General features: G+C 42.5%; 1 protein-coding gene across 5 annotated transcripts in view; it reads right to left on the bottom strand.

Annotated features, from left to right (window-relative positions):
* The window catches only part of PRKDC (protein kinase, DNA-activated, catalytic subunit), a 165,401-nt gene that overhangs the window by 132,187 nt on the left and 14,082 nt on the right, over window positions 1-19,132 (bottom strand). For 4 of the 5 annotated variants that reach the window (XM_037892647.2, XM_043539641.1, XM_037892649.2 and 1 more), the window contains exons 8-19: window positions 18,613-18,668; window positions 18,486-18,516; window positions 15,971-16,128; window positions 15,629-15,775; window positions 14,410-14,574; window positions 13,001-13,169; window positions 11,887-11,936; window positions 5,511-5,648; window positions 4,871-5,020; window positions 4,298-4,413; window positions 3,184-3,343; window positions 1,837-1,923 (exon numbers count right to left, since the gene is read on the bottom strand). In XM_037892647.2, coding sequence (XP_037748575.1) covers window positions 1,837-1,923; window positions 3,184-3,343; window positions 4,298-4,413; window positions 4,871-5,020; window positions 5,511-5,648; window positions 11,887-11,936; window positions 13,001-13,169; window positions 14,410-14,574; window positions 15,629-15,775; window positions 15,971-16,128; window positions 18,486-18,516; window positions 18,613-18,668 — 1,427 coding nt within the window. Of the gene's footprint in view, window positions 1-1,836; window positions 1,924-3,183; window positions 3,344-4,297; window positions 4,414-4,870; window positions 5,021-5,510; window positions 5,649-11,886; window positions 11,937-13,000; window positions 13,170-14,409; window positions 14,575-15,628; window positions 15,776-15,970; window positions 16,129-18,485; window positions 18,517-18,612; window positions 18,669-19,132 lie in introns of those variants that run through there. The other variant, XM_043539642.1, reaches the window with a different exon arrangement.

The following is a 19,132-nucleotide window of genomic DNA, read 5'->3' as shown; positions in this document are numbered from 1 at the left end:
TGACTAGAACATAATGGGTAGGATAACAGAAATTCACAGCAGCTCAGAAAATACCTTGAGGGTAAAGGTTGTACTTAAGATTTGGTATTTTAGGTACTGTAGAATCAACCAAAACTTTTAAACCCCACTGGAAGAGAGGGTTTTGTGAGGTTTCATGGTTTTGGTATGATTTTAGTTCAAAGAGTAAGTTAAAAATCTAGTTCTAATGAGGGGCTGTACTGACATCACACGTTTAAGTGTTTTTTCTTTTTAAATACTTCACTCACATCCCATATTATAAAAAAGTCATCATCATATCATATCAAGAGTAATAGGATGATTTGTCTGCTTCTGAACTTGAACTTATCTCCTGACTACAATCAGTTTAAGGACAGTGCTTGCTCTTAATATTGTTAAACTTGTCTCCTGAACAAAACTCTAGGGCCAAAGATTAGATTTTAACTATGGAATTTCCTTCCTCCATTGGTCCGGCAAAGCCTAACTTACTGCATACATAAGCATACTACAAAGCCAATGTATTCACATTGTTTTCTCTCAGGCGGTACACTGAGTCTCATTTTTGAACACCAGAGTACGTTTTAACTGACATTATGTCAACTTACATTTGTTTTGTAATATGCATTTTTAAATATAGTTTGTGACAGATCCATTCTATAAACTGAAACAATAAATCTGGATATAGGATCTGAATGCCACATAGAGAATAACTCATTATCATGCAATATAGAATGCACAACTGAGAAGTAACTGTATAGTTGTAGATCAGGAACTGCACATCCTTTGATTTGCCGAGATGATTCCACTGCAGTATGGTAGAATTTACCATCCATATTTAAAAAGAGAACTGACAATTGTTCCCCTTGAATTGATTATTTTCATTTAACAATGGAAGATATGTGTTGCTATTTATTTTATACTAAGCAGCATTTCCTTCCCTGAAGTTCATTCTTGGCACTAATCATTTACCATGGGGGGATGGACTAAAAGGCATGATAATAGTTATATTTGTTTAATGAATCAACTTTACATTTAAGTTGAGTAAGGGATGTAAATGTCTTTCTCCCAAGTCAGAATCACTTCTAGTCATTTTGGAACTTTACTTAAAGAAAGAATGAAGCATATTGTATAGTTTTATACTGCACTATTGGGTTATCTGACACAATTACTTCAGCTTACTGCAATGACCTTTTTCGGTCTGAAACATACCAGTCAGGGAGCAGGTATTGATCCTACCAGAGACTCTTAAGGTGTTTTTGGTGACTAAGGGCTTGTCTACACTGGCAATTAACAGCACTGCAACTTTCTCGCTCAGGGGTGTGAAAAAACACCCGAGTGCAACAAGTTGCAGCGCTGTAAAGCACCAGTGTAAACAGCACTCACAGCGCTGGGAGCTACGCCCCCCGTTAAGGTAGGTTTTTTTAAAGAGCGCTGGGAGTTGCCAGTGTAGACTAGCCCTTATGCAGGCAGGTGGTTTATTTCTCCACCCAAACATAAGAGATTTAGGGTGTTGGCTGAGCAGCCAAGTCAGGAGAAGGCTTGAGCTGAATTTGATCTTATTGTTTGTTTGTTTCTACGTTAATGAAACCAAATCTTAGAAATGCAGCAAGTTTGGACTACAGAGTATTTGGACTGTGCTTGCAAGCAGGCAGGGAAAGGCACTTGCGCATGGTCATATTTATTGAAAGTAAGTATCTCTTATAACCCAAAATGCTGGGATAATGCTGTATTATGATGGAGACAAAAATCAAAAAGATACTATTGTTAAAAATGCTGTACTGGAAATAACACTGTTTACACTGATATAGTAATAAAAGCCTAACAAAGAAAATGGTTTACCTCTTTTCCAAATTTTGCAAATAGTGCAAAGCAAGAGCTCTTCTCAGGGTCATCAGGGCATTTTTGGTAACTCTTTGGACTTATACCCTGCCAAACAGAAACTATCATCAGTGCTATGAATAATAATACAAAAATATATACACAAAAGGTACGTGTTCTGACAGACATCAAGTCTTGTTCCGCAAGTTAGGCTCAAAACAAAAAGCTACAGGATAAGAATAGGTTATTGCCTGAATACTAACAGATCTGCTAAAGTGAAAGCTTAAAATGTACGTTCATTCTCTTTTCTCAGCAAAAGTCACCATTACATACTACCAAAAAGCACTGAAGACAGTCATCCTCTCTGCTTTGAGGTACAGAGGCAACTAAATGTATGCAAATACTAGCCAAAGTGATCAATATGCATGTGGATGGAGGAGTTTAAGCAGCAGCATCACTTCCTCTCCCCAACCCTCACCCCAGGCCAAAGAGAAAACAAGCAAGATTCTCTCCATGAACAGTGTGCATATATGGCTCTGCAGGTTTATAAAGGTGTGGCTAGAAAGAGTGGGGTAGGAAAAGGCAGCTGCTCACCATAGCATCATCCCCTCATGCTAACCTGCATAAATGTCTACACAATTTCTGTGGAAATCAATGGCAACCTTCTTAGTTTGAACTTTTGTGAAAAACTGGTCCTTCCCTTCTACAGTTCTTGGAGAGGTAGGCACAGCCAGGCTCTTTGTAGGAACCATACTCCTATTTTTGGTAGGAGAAGGTATGCAGTGCAGAAGGACAGCAGAAGGTGGTTCAACATCTGTGATTTTCCCTCCCTCACAGCTCTAAGGATATCCATTTAATTGAAGGACCTCCTTTGCCCAAAAGCTTCCTTGAACATGAATGCTCCTCCCACAACAGGATACAAACTCAGAGAATGAAAGAGTAATTTATTGAATTGGTAATTCTGCTTCTCTGAATTTATCGGACCATTTTCCTAGCTTGTATAAATCAGCCTCCTTCCATTGGAGCCAATGGATCTATGACAATTTACATCAGCGGAGAATCTGGCCAGTCACCTTAAACGTCAAACACCTTAAGTGCTAGATGAGTTCTATTAATCTCACACTAAGAAGCTAAGATCCAGCAGAAAGGAATCCCGCATGGATGATATATTTTAAAAAGCTGAGTTTTCAGCCCAATTTCAGCTTTCCAATAGGTTGGTTTTTTCTGCAAAAAGGCATAATTTGCACGCAAATTTTTAAATAAAATAATGAACAATAACTAATAAATATTTTCAGTTGTGCAAAAGTATATATCAACTTGCATAGTCATTAAAATACAAAATGAGATGCTCCAAGTGAGAGTACTCACCTCAAAATATTTTATTTTCTTGGCAATTTTCATTGCAACAGAGAGCAATTTGTAGAATCCACTAATAAGAGGTAACCGTGTTGACTGAGTAATAAGCTCATAACCAAAGGAATACATCCATGGTTCAAAAAATTCAACATGCTTCTCTGGCAGAATTTCTCTATAAAATAAATGCACAGGGAACATTCAGACTGGTATAAGAAAAACTCATTTCAATTTATTTTGTTTGAAAGTGAAAAACATGAGAACTGCCATAATGCAACAGACCAACTATCAATATTGAAAAGAAATCAGTTACAGGAAACTAAAGAGGAAAGAGTAAAATTCCCAGACTGCCCCTAATTACACATTATATAGGGCACAAAGAGAATTTCTTCCTGACCCCTCCAGTGATCACCCTTATAAAGAATATAATACAATACTGATCCTAAACACTTACAGATTACAATAACGCTATTGTAGAGTTTGGGGCCTTCACAGTAAAATAGTGTAGTACATTTTAAAGGAGATCTTATGATCTAAAGCATGAGAACTGAAAGTCCTCATAATTATTATATCCTACAATAGCTAGTGTAATTATATATGGTATTTTATTATAGGCAAGCATGTCTGAGAATAAAATGAAGGTGAATGACTAACTTATCAACCATCTTATAAGAATGCTAGAATGGTGACAAAAACCTCTAATATTGAATTGTAAGTTTCTGAAGTTTAAGAATCTGAAGCTAAAGCACTTAGAATATATGGATGACATAGCATTAAAGTGCAGCAGTCACACAGTTAATTCCTCACTCAATTTGAAGGGCATGATGTATCTTGGAGTTTGCTGCAAATCTTCTATACAGTTTCAGTGTATACTAATATTTTCACCCACAACCTAAATGTTCAAAATATGCTTACTGGCTTCCAACTAGTGTTCTGGACATTGTGCACTTTAAACAGATGTCAAATATAGCCAGAAACCTACACGCTCCCGCTGCATGGCGGGACTATGTAGGCCCAAGGATTTGAAACCAGGAAATGATCACACTCAATACTAATAGTTCACATTTCTATAGCATCTTACTATCCCAGCACCTACTCCAGAATTCCCAAATTATAGAACTTGCAGTACCTGCAGAATTCTACTAGGTTAACAAATGCTATAAAATCTTTAGGCTTAGTTGGCTGAAGGTTTGAAGCTGGATCAGAAGTAGGAACAACCAAAGCAGTGTCAGATTCATTTTCATCCTGGGGTGGGGGAAAGAAAAAAAAAAAAAAAAAGGGGGGTAATATGTGCTTATGTGCTTCAACAGAGCGGGCATTACAGATTGGAACAATACTTACCCACTGTTATCAGTCAGCAGCAGGGCAGGAAAAAGAATATACTCACTAGTTTGCTACACGTTAATCTATCTTTTTAAAAACAGACATATGTAATTCATTGGACTTGTAATAACTGAAAATACTCACTAAGAAAAACAAAAATAATGAGATCACAGGATGCCAAGGAGGGAATTTTGTCTGTCTTGAAGACAGCCATCATGGCAGTTTGGAAATAGCTTCCAGAAATAAAATTTAATACTTTTTGACTATTATGAATTTTAACTCAAGGAGACTTCAAGGGCTACACTGTATGGAAAGAAAGGCAAAAGACTGGGATTTGGGGTTTTCATCACAAAAATTATTGCAAAATATCAGGCCTCACCTGTTCACTAACATTCAGTTTCTGAACTGTCAGGTCCAACTTCTCAATAATCTTCAATACTGATTTTATAAGTTCATCATACAACAAACGGTTCAGAGAAAGCAGTGGTGAATTTGCGATCAGAAACGTTTCATCTGCCAAAACGGAATCCTTTGTGGGAGAAAAAGGGATAAACTTCAAAACAATGGTAAGAGCTACTCTGAAATTTATATTCTTCCTTATTTTTAAACCTGTAAAGTTTTGGGGGATTGTGGTGCAGTGGGTTAGTACAGAAGCCTTTCACCCCAGGAGGTCAAATTCATCTTTGTTAAATTAATGTGATCGTCGCACCCTCAGTCCACATTCAGAGTCCATATCATTAAATCACTATACTGCAGCATGACTGGCTGCCTGCCTGGAAGAAATCTAGGGTTGGCATAGCAGGGATAAGAACAGGACAGGATTAGGATTCTTTGGCAGAACCAAGCAAGGCAGCCTGCACAATATATGGCTGTATGAGGCCAGCGACGTTAGTTACTTGCTTTCAAGAGCAATAAACTTTATTCAAATAGTAATCTTGGATTAATTGAATAAATGTAACAAAAAAAATCAAGGAGTTCAACTTTTTCTTGTTGGGTCTCAGCGTTAAGTGGGCTTTTACCTTCATTGTATCACAGTTCAATAGGCTTCTAAAAAGATCCAGATAGTCCTTATACGTAGGTACTTTCCATTTCCCAGTTCTGACCTCTCCAGCTGCTGTGGGCTCTTCCAATTTAGAAACTTCTTTTCCAAAAATCTCCTACAGGGCAGTGCAATAGATCAATATGTTAATATTTTTTAAATAACTGTACAATACATTGCATGTGAAACTACCTACAACAGCCTTGGCTACATATTTTCCTTAGAAAGAGAAGAAGTCTCAATAAAGGCTAAAATAAGTAACTGGAAGTCACTTTTAGATCAGAAGACTGAAACAGACAGCTTCCTGGTTTTACCATGCTGGAGATAGAGTACAACTAGCTGCTTATAAAATTCTCCTGTGTATGCGCTGGACCTCTATTTCATTTTCTCTTCAGGTAATCTGTTAGTTTAAAGAGATTCTAATTCAATGCAGTGTAAGAGATTAACTGTTACATTTTAAAATTCCTTCACAAGGCAAGTGTTCTATCACTGGGTGGCTGGCCCGCCTCTAAGAGGAAATGGACCCTCAGCCTCACCTGTGAGAAGATCAGCTCACCTCCCTAGGTGGGTAACAATGAGTGAGATCATGAGGTCATGTGATCAGGAGAAGGAAAGTACAGACTCCTGTGGGTAGTCCTTGGAAAGGGGAGCTCAAATGGGAACATAACACTCCAGCTAGGCCTAGACTAGAAGTGCCAGGCACGACAGAAGCCTGGGATGCTGCAGCTGGCCTGAGAGAGCAGCTGTAGGAGAGTGCTGCAGGCAGTAAAAAAGGCTCTATTTGATTACAACCCAGCTCTGGGAGCTCCTGACACAAGGAGAGAGGAGAGTATTAGAACTCTGAAGGGAAGACAGACCCTCAGGAGGAGGGCCTGTGCCCAGCTTGGGACTGGGGCAAAGACTCTGGCCTTGTCTAAACAAACACTTAGTTCGCCACAAGCTGGGGTGTAAATCTACCTTGCATTAGCCTTTCACTGACTACCTCTCTGTGCAGACTCTACTGCCACACACTAAAAGTGCCCTAGAGCACTTTAATCTACACCCCATTTTGAAACAGGAGCAGACAGTTAGTACACAGCAGGTGAGTATGCAACAGCTTGGCACCAACTAAATGTTCATATAGACGAGTTCTCTGCGGTTTGAGTTTGGTTTTGCAACACAATGTGCAGGTTTTAATAAATTGGACTCCAGAAGGGGAATGCATTGAATATTTGGATTGTGTAGACTTTAAGGGCTATGTAGCAGAAGGGGAAACTGAGGCAGGTCACAGTAGAGCCACCCAAGCCACAAAGGGGTGCCTGAAAAGTGGTTGGCCCCTGTTACATGCTCATTTAGATTTATCCTTTAGTCCTTGTTAGTAAACATCACAGAAACTCCAAAGTCTGACTGATTAGTTACGATCTAGTTTGAGATGACCAATCTAAGCAACAAAGAGTTTAAGAGGTACAGGGCACCCTTTCTTGCTATCTTTTGAACTGCTACCATTATATGAAAAAAATGAAGTTACTCACCTTCTTGTAACTGTTGTTCTTTGAGATGTGTTGTTCATGTCCATTCCAATCAGGTGCATGCACACATGTGCATGGTAGCCAGAAAATTTTTCCCGTAGCAGCCTCCATTGGGTCAGCCTCGGGGCCCCCTGGAGTTGCGCCTTCATGACGCTCAATACAGAGCCCTGCCACCCCCTAGGTTCCTTCTTGCTGGCTACTCCAACAGAGGGGTAGGAGGGTGGGTATTAGAATGGACATAAACACCACATCTCGAAGAACAGTTAGGAGAAGGTGAGTAAGCATTTTTTCCTCTTTGACTGCTTGTTCATGTCCACTCCAATCAGGTGGATCACAAGGCCAAGTTCAGGAGGTGGGGTCAGAGTTGTCCACTGATTGGAGCACTGCTCTTTCAAAGGTCGCATCATCTCTGGCCTGCTGGGTGATTGCATACTGCATGGTGAAAGTGTGTATGGAGGACCATGTCGCTGCTCTGCAGATTTCCTGGGTGGGAACCTGTGCCAGGAAAGCCGTTGAAGAGGCCTGAGCCCTGGTGGAGTATACAGTGATCAGAAGAGTTGGCACCTTCGCCAGGTTCTAGCACTCATGGATGCAGGATGTGATCCATGACGATATTTGCTGAGAAGAGACAGGAAGACCTTTCACCCTGTCCGCCACTGCCACGAATAACTGGACCGACTTTCAGAACGGCTTTGTTCTCCCAATGTAGAAGGCTAGCGCTCTGCGGACATCCAATGAGGGAAGCCTTTGCTCCCTGCCGCTTGAGTGAAGCTTAGGATGAAATACTGGGAGGAAGATGTCCTGGTTGATGTAAAACTGGGAGACAACCTTCGGGAGGAAAGTCGGGCGGGGTCTGAGCTGAACCTTGTCCTTAGAGAACACAGCGTAAGGGGGATCTGATGTCAGGGCTTTGAGCTCAGACACCCTTCTGGCTGAGGTTATTGCTACCAGAAGCGCGCACGCGCGGGGGGGGGGGGGGAGTGGGGGGGAAGAGAGAGTCTGTGTGTGTGTCTGTGTCTAAAAAGAGAGAGAGAGAGAATGTCACCAAAGGTTCAAAGGGTGGACCCAGGAGTCTGGAAAGGACCAGATTGAGGTCCAAAGCTCGGACCGGCTGTCAGACCTGCGGGTACACTTTGCCGAGACCTTTAAGGAAGCTACTAACCATAGGGTTAGCAAAGAGCAAGCAGCCCTCTGCTCCGGGGTGAAAGGCAGAGATGGCAGCCAAACGAACCTTATTGATGACAGACAGTCCCTGCTGCTTGAGATGGAGGAAATAGTCCAACATAAGTGGCACAGAGACAAGTGTTGGGGACGAACGGTGCTGCGCCAACCAGATTGAAAATCTCTTCCACTTGGCAAGGTAGGTAGCCCTGGTGGAAGGCTTCCTACTGCCAAGAAGGACTTGTCTAACTCGGGTCTGAGCAAGAAAGCTCCATCAGGTTCAGCCATGGAACTTCCATGCCATGAGGTGTAGGAATTCGAGGTTCAGGTGTTGAAGACTGCCGTGATCCTGAGTTACTAAGTCCGGGAAGAGCAGCAAGGTGACTGAAGCTTCCATGGACATTTGCAGGAGTGATGTGTGCCAGTGCTGGAGCTATCAATATCACTGAAGTTCGTTCCCTCTGAATCTTGAGGAGCACCTTGTGAACGAGCAGAATGGGCAGAAACGTGTATAGGAGATGGTCTCCCCATGGGAGGAGGAATGCATCAGCGATGGAACCCGGACTGTGATTCAGAAAGAAGCAAAGCTGCTGGCACTTCCTGTTGCGTCAGGTGGCGAACAGGTCTATCTGGGGAAAGCCCCATTGATGGACGATTGAGTTTGCCACATCTGGGCGAAGGGATCACTCGTGGCCACAGAATGACCTGCTGAGATAGTCCACCAACTCATTCTGTACTCTGGGGAGGTACGATGCTTGCAGATGTATCGAGTGCTCATCACAGAAGTCCCACAACAGGAGGGCTTCCTGGCACAGGGGAGAGGAACGTGCATCCCCGTTTGTTGATACAGAACACCACTGTGGTGTTGTCTGTCATAACTGAGACGCATCTCCCTGTCAAGTGGTCTTGGAAAGTCTGGCACACCAGGCTTACTGCTCTCAGCTCTCTGACATGGATGTGGAGAGCGAGTTCCACCCGATACCAGAGGCCTTGTGTTCTGAGTTCTCCCAAACGTGCTCCCCAGCCCAGAGCTGATGCATCCATCACTAGCAAGAGGGACGGCTGAGGGCTGGTGAAGGGGACCCCTGCACGTACTATCCGTGGGTCGAGCCACCACCAGGGGGGAATTGAGAGCCAGGTGAGGCAGGGTTACAATCCTGTCCAAGCTGTCCTGGACTGGCCAACACACTAACGCTAGCCACAATTGAAGAGGTCGAAGTCTCAGTCTGGCATGCTGTACTACATATGTACAAGCCACCATGTGTCCCAAGAGTTTCAAGCAATTCCTTTCTGTGGTGGTGGGGAACTACCTGAGACCTCGTATGATGTCGCTGAGGGACTGAAACCTTGTTCCGAGAGGCATGCCCTGCCTTTTATTGAGTCCAGTACTGCCCCTATAAACTCTACCCTCTGAACTGGGGACAGCGTTTTATTTTCCCTCGTTCAGAAGGCGGCCCAGTTCGTCAAATGTCGCTCTTATGAAGTTGACTTATGCCTCCACTTGAGACCTGGAGCGGCCCTTGATGAACCAGTCATCGAGGTACGGGAACACCTGTACCTGCCGTCTGCACAGGAACACAGCCATGACTGCCACACACTTGATAAAAACACGAGGCACCACTGATAGGCCGAACGGGAGGACTGTGAACTGATAGTGGGTCCTGTTCACCACAAACCTGAGGTATTTTCTGTGGGACAGAGTTATTGTTATGTGAAAGTACGCGTCCTTCAAGTCGAGGGAGGCATACCAATCTCCTGGATCCAATGAAGGGATGATGGAGGCCAAAGAGACCATGCAGAACTTGAGCTTCTTTACGAATTTGTTGAGTTCTCAGAGGTCTAGTATGGGCCTAAGTCAGCCCTTGGCTTTCGGTATTAGGAAATACCAAGAATAGAAACCCTTGCTCTTCTGCTCCTGAAGAACCTCTTCCCCTGCCCCTAGCGAAAGGGCCGAGTGCACCTACTGTATAAGGAGTTGCTTGTGAGAGCGGTCCCTGAAGAGGGATGGGGAAGGGGAGGTGGAAGGGCATGGAATTGGGTGGGGTATCCCCTCTCTACCTTGTGGAGCACCCAGCGGTCCAAAGTGATACAGGACCATGCAGAGCAGAAAGGGGACAGTCAGGAGGAAAAGGTAAGGCAGCATAGGTCCAGTTTTTGTTCTGGTGTGCCATCCTTGACCGCACCTTCAAAAGACTGGTTTGGGGCTGGAAGGTGGTTAGGGTTGGCCAGAGCCCTGGCCTGAGGATGGGTGAGGCCTTTTTCTGCCGTTGCTATTCCTCTTCCAGGAGCTGTCCTGTCGGTTCTATTGGTAGAACTGCGGAGGAGGTTGAGGCCTGAAATGCTTCTGCTGCATGGCAGGAGTGTGTAGGCCCAAGGATTTGAGCACGGCTCTAGAGTCTTTTATGCTGCGTAGCCTTTTATTGGTCTTCTCCGAAAACTGAGTCACACCCTCAAAGGGGAGGTCCTGTATGGTCCGCTGGACCTCGTATGGGAGACCAGAGACCTGGAGCCCCTTCCCATGGCCACCCCATAGCCATGACTCTCGTGGCTACATCAGCACTGTCCACTGGAGCCTGGACGGAAGCTTGGGAAATTAGCTTGCCCTCCTCAAACAAGGCTGAAAATTCAGCACGGGGGTCTAGGAGAGCAACTCTGAAAATTTTTCCATTGCCATAGAGGTATTAAAAGAGTACTGACTGACAGTGGCCTATTGATTGGAAATGCGGAGCCGCAATCCACCCGTGGAATAGACCTTCCTCCCGAAAAGGTAGAGTTTTTTAGCCTCCCTGTTTTGGGGGGAGGGGCCTTGAAAACCTTGCTGCTTGCACTGATTAGCAGCATCCACAACAAGGGAATCAGGTTGCAGGTGGGAATAAAGATGTTCATAAGCAGCACAAATTATTGCTGGTAGGTGGCAGTAGGTGGCAATGAGGCTGGGTTCTGTCACAGGATTTTGGTGGTGTCCACAATAGTTTTTATGAGCACTAGGGCAATATGGGAAGGTCCAGAGGGTGCAAGGATATCCACTATGGGATCGGAGTCCTCTACTACCTCCTCTGCCTTGATGCCCAAACCCTGAGCAACCTGGTGCAGCAATTGCTGCAACACCCGATTGTCTTCGAGCGCCGGGGCTATGGCGGTGCCAGCCAGTGCCTCATGTCCTAGAGGGAGAGAACTATACAGAAAAACAGAGATAAAGGCACTGGCTAAGCAAGGGCTATGGGATGTTCAAGCTAACCGTCACTGGCGGTAAGAAGGAACAGAGGAGGTGGTGGGTCGGCAGGGGTCTCTATTGAGCGCCATGAAGACGCGACTCCAGGGGGCTCCCAGGCCGACCCAACAGAGGCTGCTACAGGAAAAAACTTCTCCAGCTACCGTGAATGCACACACACCTGATTGGAATAGACATGAACAAGCACTCGAAGAACAGCAGCAGCTTACAGGGCTTTTCATTCCTTAAGTAGTATGCAAAACTAGCACAAAAGACTGTTTATTTGTTTTTAAATCTACCAGTTTATTTGCATCTTTTTGGTAACAAACATCATAGATGGCCAAAGAACAATCAGCTGATTCCCAAAAGGTTATTCGTACTTTACAGATCTTATAACTATATACAGTAGTCTCTGCCTTTTGCATTGTATAATCAAAAAAAACACTTCCAGTGAAGAGTCTCAACAATGAACTTACCCTTGAGAAGGTGATTGGCTTGGAGCAGACTCTGACTAACCCTTGATGCACTGAAATAAAAAAAAATTATCTGAACAGATTTCAAAGGTACATCATCCAAATGATTCACTAAAAGAAAGAAGTGTATAACTTTATTTCTGGCATTCTGATAGAATTTGGGTTTTAAAAATAGAGGGGAGAGGAAGTTTATCAATTGGCAAGCACAACCAGAAGTGGACTCTAAATTTAAGGATCTCCCACAGGAAAACTTTTTTGAACTGCCTCCACATCACATTTTGTCAGCACTGCCTCAATCCCCTCTCCAGGTCTGATGCTGGTTGTACTCAGAATTGAGCACCTGATCTAATGCCCATTGCAGTAAATAAGAAAAATCCCAATGGACTTCACCGAGCAGGGAGTCAGGACTTGTGTTAGAGTATGATACGGTGGGTGATCAGTTACTAAACAGAAAATTAATAAATCCCAATGTAATAAGAAAAAACCCCTAATTTTATATTAATTGCAAGGCGTGCTGGGAAATCCTGGAAATTTTATAAACATTGAGAGACACTGTTCTGTTCACAGGATTGTATCTTAACAACATCACAAATTTAGAATTTTATTTTATACCATTAATATATTCCATAAAGCAAAGAGTTCATCATCATGTATTTCTGATAGAATCTACAACAACATCAACCACAAGAGTGCTCCCAGGCCTAAACAGGTGTACACATTTTTTAATATAAAGTTTAAGAATTTTGCAAATGGGAAACAGGGATTTTTTATTTTTGTTGGTAAACTCCCCCTCAACCCAATGCATCTGAACAAGAGCAGTAACAGTTACCTCTGTTTTTTTAAAACACTATTGTTTCATTTACCCTTTTGTGTAAATCATCGTCACGTTCTCATACAAGGTTGTTACTCACCTGTAGAGGGAACTGGTAGAGGATGTTCAAGGGTAATGTAATCTGCACCCCAAATCCTCTACTGGCCTGGAGAGTGGGAGTCCTCAGGTTGCTCCCAAAATGGCCATCATCATTGAGACCATCTCAGATAAATACTCCACAAACTTATCTTACAACTGGTTTATCATTGTAGATGGAAAAATCAGGAGTCAGAAACACATACTCACCCACTGTGCTGATGAAACTCCAGAGAACTGGTCCCTTTCCTGCCAGGGCTAGGAAAACTTTTACTATGGATTTGCAACAAGCCGACTGCATTTTTACACTGTACTGTGGAAAACTATCTATCTGCACCACAATTAGACATTCAAGAACTGGAGTGTACACTTCAGGAATCTAGACAAAATAAGAGCAGGAAAAAAAAGTGTCCAGTAAAAGCAACGATTATAACTTCATTAAACACTCAGGAAATTATGCAAATCTTCTCAAATAAGAGGCAATTCCCAACAAAAGGTAAAAGGAGAGAAATGTTACACAATTATCTACTATCTTTTATCTACTGGTAAAAGAAAGACTTAGCAAGCCACTGTACGTGGACAGTTTAAAACATCAAGACAGACAGGAGTTAGTGAAGGCTTCTTGGGGCCACATTATGTCCCAGGAACAGAAAGGCAGTTTCTGAATGAAGGCAAGTGTTAGCAGAAACAATCATATTCATTTTTTATTATTATGAATTTAAAATGAGAGCTTTATTCACACAAAAGCAACCACAAACCAGAAGCCTAATCTGTTTTTATGCATCTGAAGCCAGGGCATTCAAGTACAGCTCATCTTACTCCCAACCTATGGCCAATGATCAGGAAGCCCTCATTCAAAACACACACTCCAGATACACAAAGGAATCCATGTAGACTCACTTGCCCGTCTCAGTGTGGCACTTTAAGTATCAGACTTATCAGTGTGGGAGCAGATAAAGACAATAGGCTTATACAAACACAGCTGATACAAAGCTGTGCTGTATTGCCGGAGAAACATTTCTCTTTCCATTGTTGTGTGAAAGACAGATTGAAACAAGAAAGTGATTGGGTATATAGGGGGAAAGGGGTACATAGGGGAAACGGACTGTATATAAAGTGCTGTTGTATGCACAAAAACAAACTGAAAAAAAACCCAGAAAAAATAACCTTAGTTTTAAAAGAAATGTAGAAGTGTGGCTATTAAGTTGATTATGTCCCTCTAACACAGACATCACCATGCCTGCCATTTCAACACAAAAGTGACCTAATAAGGGAGGGTGTGCCACATCCAGAGACTGTTTTTTTTTTTTTTTTAATTTCACTGCTGACTACTGTGCTTGTCCTATAATGCACCAATTGCCACAGTATTTACTGTTTTACCTAGTCTGTGTGTTATCCTTCCCTTTATTCAACAGACCTCTCATTAATTTTCTTAATATAGCACTACTCATCCCGCCTTCTAGGAGCAAAAGGTCAGCGTGTACGTGCTGAGCAGCAAGAGTCACCATGCACTCCCAAACTGGAGTCTCTTCTATTGTAGTTCAGTGCATCCTTAACAGATCCATATATGGCTCTAAAGGTACAAAATAATTGACTGATGCTTTAAATATTCCACTTACTGTATCTATGTGGAATATAACACTTGCAATTGACTGAAGGAAACTGGGTAGCTGATACACATGTTCATCTGCTGTCTCCGCCTCAGTGAGATACATTTGTTTACAGCGCTGAAGGAGCTCGACGTACATGAAGTCAACATCCTTAGAATTTATAGCTTTACAAGGCTTTAATGAGAGAAAGTAAAGTATCACTTCAATAATTAGTATTTACGTTAAGCACAAGAACGCGGCAATACTAAAAAAAAAACAAAAACAAAAAACCAAATGCTGGGTTCAGATAAAAACTTTTTTTTGAAACTTTACAGGAACCTGATACACTTGAATACTTTTTTTCATGTTGTTCAACAGTTAAGTGCTAGTAAACAAAGTGACCTTACTTTATAATTTATTGCAACTATATTAATAATCTGATTTTGAGCTTGCAGTTACAATACTTTTCCAACCCAACTTGAGAAGCTAAAGAATTTAGGTGGTCTTTTAGGAATGGAAATGTGGCCACTATATATCCTCTTCTTGCAACTTTTCGATCCAACTGCCTTGAAAGGATAAGTTGGGGACATTAAAGAGGACTACAGCTATTACTTCCAGAGCTCTGACAGGCTGAGAATGTTGTAGAGACAATGGTTCTTAGCTCCACAGGGGAACATGGTAGCAACATGTTATTCATAGCAAGCCACACTGGCCAATCAGGAGAAGCACTGTTGGGACTCCAGAGTAAACCCTGTCCAGCACTCTCAGTTAAGAGAGAGGAAGGAAAAAGGAGAATTATATAGCGGTAATAAGGTTTTATTTTCAGCCCATAGATGCAACTCCTCCAACTTTTAATAGTTGCCAAGGCTGTAGATTTCGTATCCAAGCACAACAAGATAAGTCTAAGTTGAATTAACGTGGCCAAAATTCTGACAGCGGAAAGGGTGTTTCTAACTTCTAAAGTCACGTATTAAGGAGAAAAAGCTATAATGCTCTAGAGCCCAATCCTGCAAGTCTTCCAAGCGAATTCACTGGTAGTTCACTGAGCCGTTAGTGATTACTATAAGTCAAAATGCAGAAGTCTGACTAGTGGATTTCTTTTATAATTCAGAAACAACTAGGGTTGGGGGGAAGCATTCCCTGCATAACAGACTCTGCCAATCAAAACAAACATGTAAGATGAATGGCTTCCAAATCATAACATAAAACCCATCCAATACGCTGTTTTGTCAGAGTAAGCTTGCCATACCGCAGCAAAAAGCCCATATCCACGAATGGCAATGGACAACTCCTTATTGCTCGAATCCATTTTTCTGATGATACCATAGAACTGCTCCATGAAGAACTGCAGCTTGCTCTTGTGCATTTCTGCATCTTTAGCCACCATTAGAGAAATCTGCAGATTTACACAAACAAACAATTATGGATTTCCAGAAACTAGAAGATAACCAAAGTGAAATTAAAGTAAAAAAGACAACCTTAAGAAAATATATACCACCATATCTATGTAACAGTCCCCGCACTCCAATTGTGTTTTGAGAAATCTAACTCCTTGATGAAGTCTTCGAGTTCTTATGTAAATTAGCAGTACCTGTCTAAGGAACGAATCTAGGGCTGAATGACCACCTTTCTTCAGCTCTGCATTTGTATGGCCACACCACTTGGACAGTACTTCAAACAGTGAGATATAGTTGTCCAGAAGGCAGGTGCCAAACTGAGCAGCATGCATGCTGAACAAGTGTAATCCAACTGTAATTCAAAACCACAATTATCAGTAAAACTCAGATTTCTGTTCCAAGTTTCTGACAACTTAACATGCTCTAGAAGTTTACATTAGGCCAATAGGAAGTCTCATATCTCCTGACTAAATTGTATTACTGATTATTAAAACATCTATATTCACACATTTAACTCTACATATGAGCTCACAACTGAAAACAATCTTCCTGCTTTTATCCTAGTATAGATACAGCTAAGGGAGGCAGCAGCCCCTTTCAGTGGTCTGTATATTACTGTTGGTGGAGGGAGGGGCTCCAGATATTATGAATGAGAACTTCATCTAGGCCAGTGAGTCTCAGCCTTTTCCATGCCAGGAGACATGCCAGAGTCCCCTCTTCCATTTAGCTGGGATGTAGGTAGGAACAATGCACCCCCCCCCCCCCCGACCCTGCACCTTACATTTAGCAACATAGGAAATACAGAGTGGTCATAACCCCCCAGTGAGGAGTTGCAGCCCTCAGACTGAGAATCCATGATCTAGTCAACCTACACCACCTTTACGAGAGGGTCACACACTTTTTTGCTTCTGTAGCATTGCACACACCAAAGGTTCTCTAGATCCCTCCATTCCCTCAATGCTGCCTGTATGTTACCTTCCATCCCCCTCTATTTCAGAGACTCCCTGCAAACCTCCCCACCTCCGCCCTTCACTCCATATCAGTTTCACCCAATCTCCCCCAGGCCAGGGGCTCTATCGGCTCCTCATTTCCCACTTTTTCCCATGCCAGGGGCTCTGTGTGCCCTCCACTGTCCCCTTCTCTGCAGCATTTTAAAAACTGTATTGGGAGGATGGGCAGAGCTGAGATGAGAATATTGTTATATGGAAGGCTTAGCTAACCTGTTGCTCAGACTCTATATGTCCCCCATTTTCCCCTTTCAGTTTTTCTGATTTTCACCAAAATCAATAGAGTTCTGCCCACTGATGCTGTGACATACCCAGGGTACAATCCAGACTAATGAGTAACTGTGTCACCCCTGCCCTCTAACCTGGGGTATCCTCTACACTGCTTTGTTGCTGTAGCCTCCAGTCTGGACTGCTGAGAAACAGCCTCCAGCATGCAATTCACTTACCAGCCTGGGTTATATTGCAGGGTGACCCCAACACACCCCCACTCCTAGACTTTCCCCCAGAACTGTATGTCCTGTGTCCACAATTTACACATTATCGTAATAATCTTTGTACAAAGTATGCCTTGTGAGATATCATCTGCAAACTCATAATATGCTCGTCAACAGTATCCTGATAAAATGTGTTGCATTTTCCCCTGTATAATGGTATTAACACACGTTCCAAACCACAGCAGAAACTGGCAAACAGGTCTGTATCAAACAAAGGAACATGTGCTCTGCTTCATTTGCATTTAAGCAGTAAACAGAGTCATCAAGCAGGAAGGGCGGACAAAGAAACCTCAGACAAGTAAGGAAATACAGCAGTGAACAGCCTTTCCTACACATACTCTCTATTCCCTGAATCTCAGGTGGAAACGTTCTCCAAGAGGAAGACAGATACTATAAAAATGAGGGACAGACAGCCCAAAGCACTCTTCCTCTCTCTGTTCATCAATTCACTACACCAAAAGGAACAAAGGAAGCAGCCACTGAACTGGAGAAGAGGTCCTGGCCTAAGAAGTTTGGTCAGTAAAACTGCTGAGTGTGTGTGGTGAGAGAAATATTGCTTGAACCTCATACAGTTGATTAAGTTAGGCACTTGTGTTTTAATTTTATTTTCTTGTAACCATATCTGATTTTTACACCTCATTACTTGTACCTCACTTAAAATCTCTGTCTGTAGTTAATAAACTTGTTTTATTGTTTAATCTAATCCAGTGTGTTTTAATTGAAGTGTCTGGGAAAACTCCATTTGGGATGGCAAGTTATCTGGAGGCTGTTTGTGAGCAATCCAAATGGGGGGCTACACCAGCAAAGCATTGTAAACGACACCCCAGGTTAGAGGGCAGGCACGGCATAGCTACTCATTAATCTGGATTTTATCCTGGGTATGCACAGATGCCCAGAACATTCCCTGAAATTTTGGAACACATTGGATATGGCATTCAAAAGTTGTCACATTACAGAAAGAGAAATGCCATTAAGTTAAGTGTTGGATGCAGTGTTGTTGCTGAGTATTAGAATTTGCTTTGCTCAGCCAACTACTCCATTTTTAACTTCTTAGATCACAAAAGCACACTCTCTCACTCCACTCTTCTAGCCTAGAATGCAAAACATGCTGTATTCTTTGAAGGGAATAAGCAGAGGAGGAAACATGTCTCCTCCAAGATACGCTTGGTATCCATAGAACTGCAAACAGTTATAAGATAAAATCTTACCTAGAGGTACTGCATATCGCTTTAGGTCAACCTGTAAAAACAAAAGGTTCACCATAAATGACTTGCTCTTCAGCACTAATGTATGTAGAAGAATACATACTCGGAAGATATTCATCAAACATTCTACCTGTGGACTGATCGCCTTCACTGCAAAATCAAAAATCTCCTTTGAAGTGTGGGGATCTGTAGGATAACAACAATAATGAAACATTTCACTAAGGGCACCTCTGAGAGAGTCAAAACAGCAAGATAATTTTATCTTGTTATGGATGTGAAGAGACAATATTTAAAGGTCTTCAAAATATCACACTCTTAAAGGAAGGGAAACTCTCCCTGAGGATGCTAAAAATTTTTTTTTAAATATACTTCTCTGTTTGACTTTCTGAAAAACCACTCTTTAAACATGGGTATGCTAGTGTAAATGTGCCTGTATATAATTATGAATAAGAATGTTCAAACTTTCACCTGGGGTTGTACAGCTGCCCAGTCCCTCCTGGATAAACAGCACTTCAGCTTCCCACCCTATGCAACCACGCTGACCACACTCTCTTACGTACTGGAGCACCCCAGGGGTGCTGGGGCATGAAGGCCTTGCATGAGCAGGCCTTCTGCCAACGGGGGGAATTTCACTCAGAATGCACAACTGC

This window comes from Chelonia mydas, chromosome 2, assembly GCF_015237465.2.
Source record: "Chelonia mydas isolate rCheMyd1 chromosome 2, rCheMyd1.pri.v2, whole genome shotgun sequence".
Taxonomy (NCBI): Eukaryota; Metazoa; Chordata; order Testudines; family Cheloniidae; genus Chelonia; species Chelonia mydas.
Note: the sequence above shows the minus strand (reverse complement) of the source record. Positions and strands in the feature narration are given on the sequence as shown.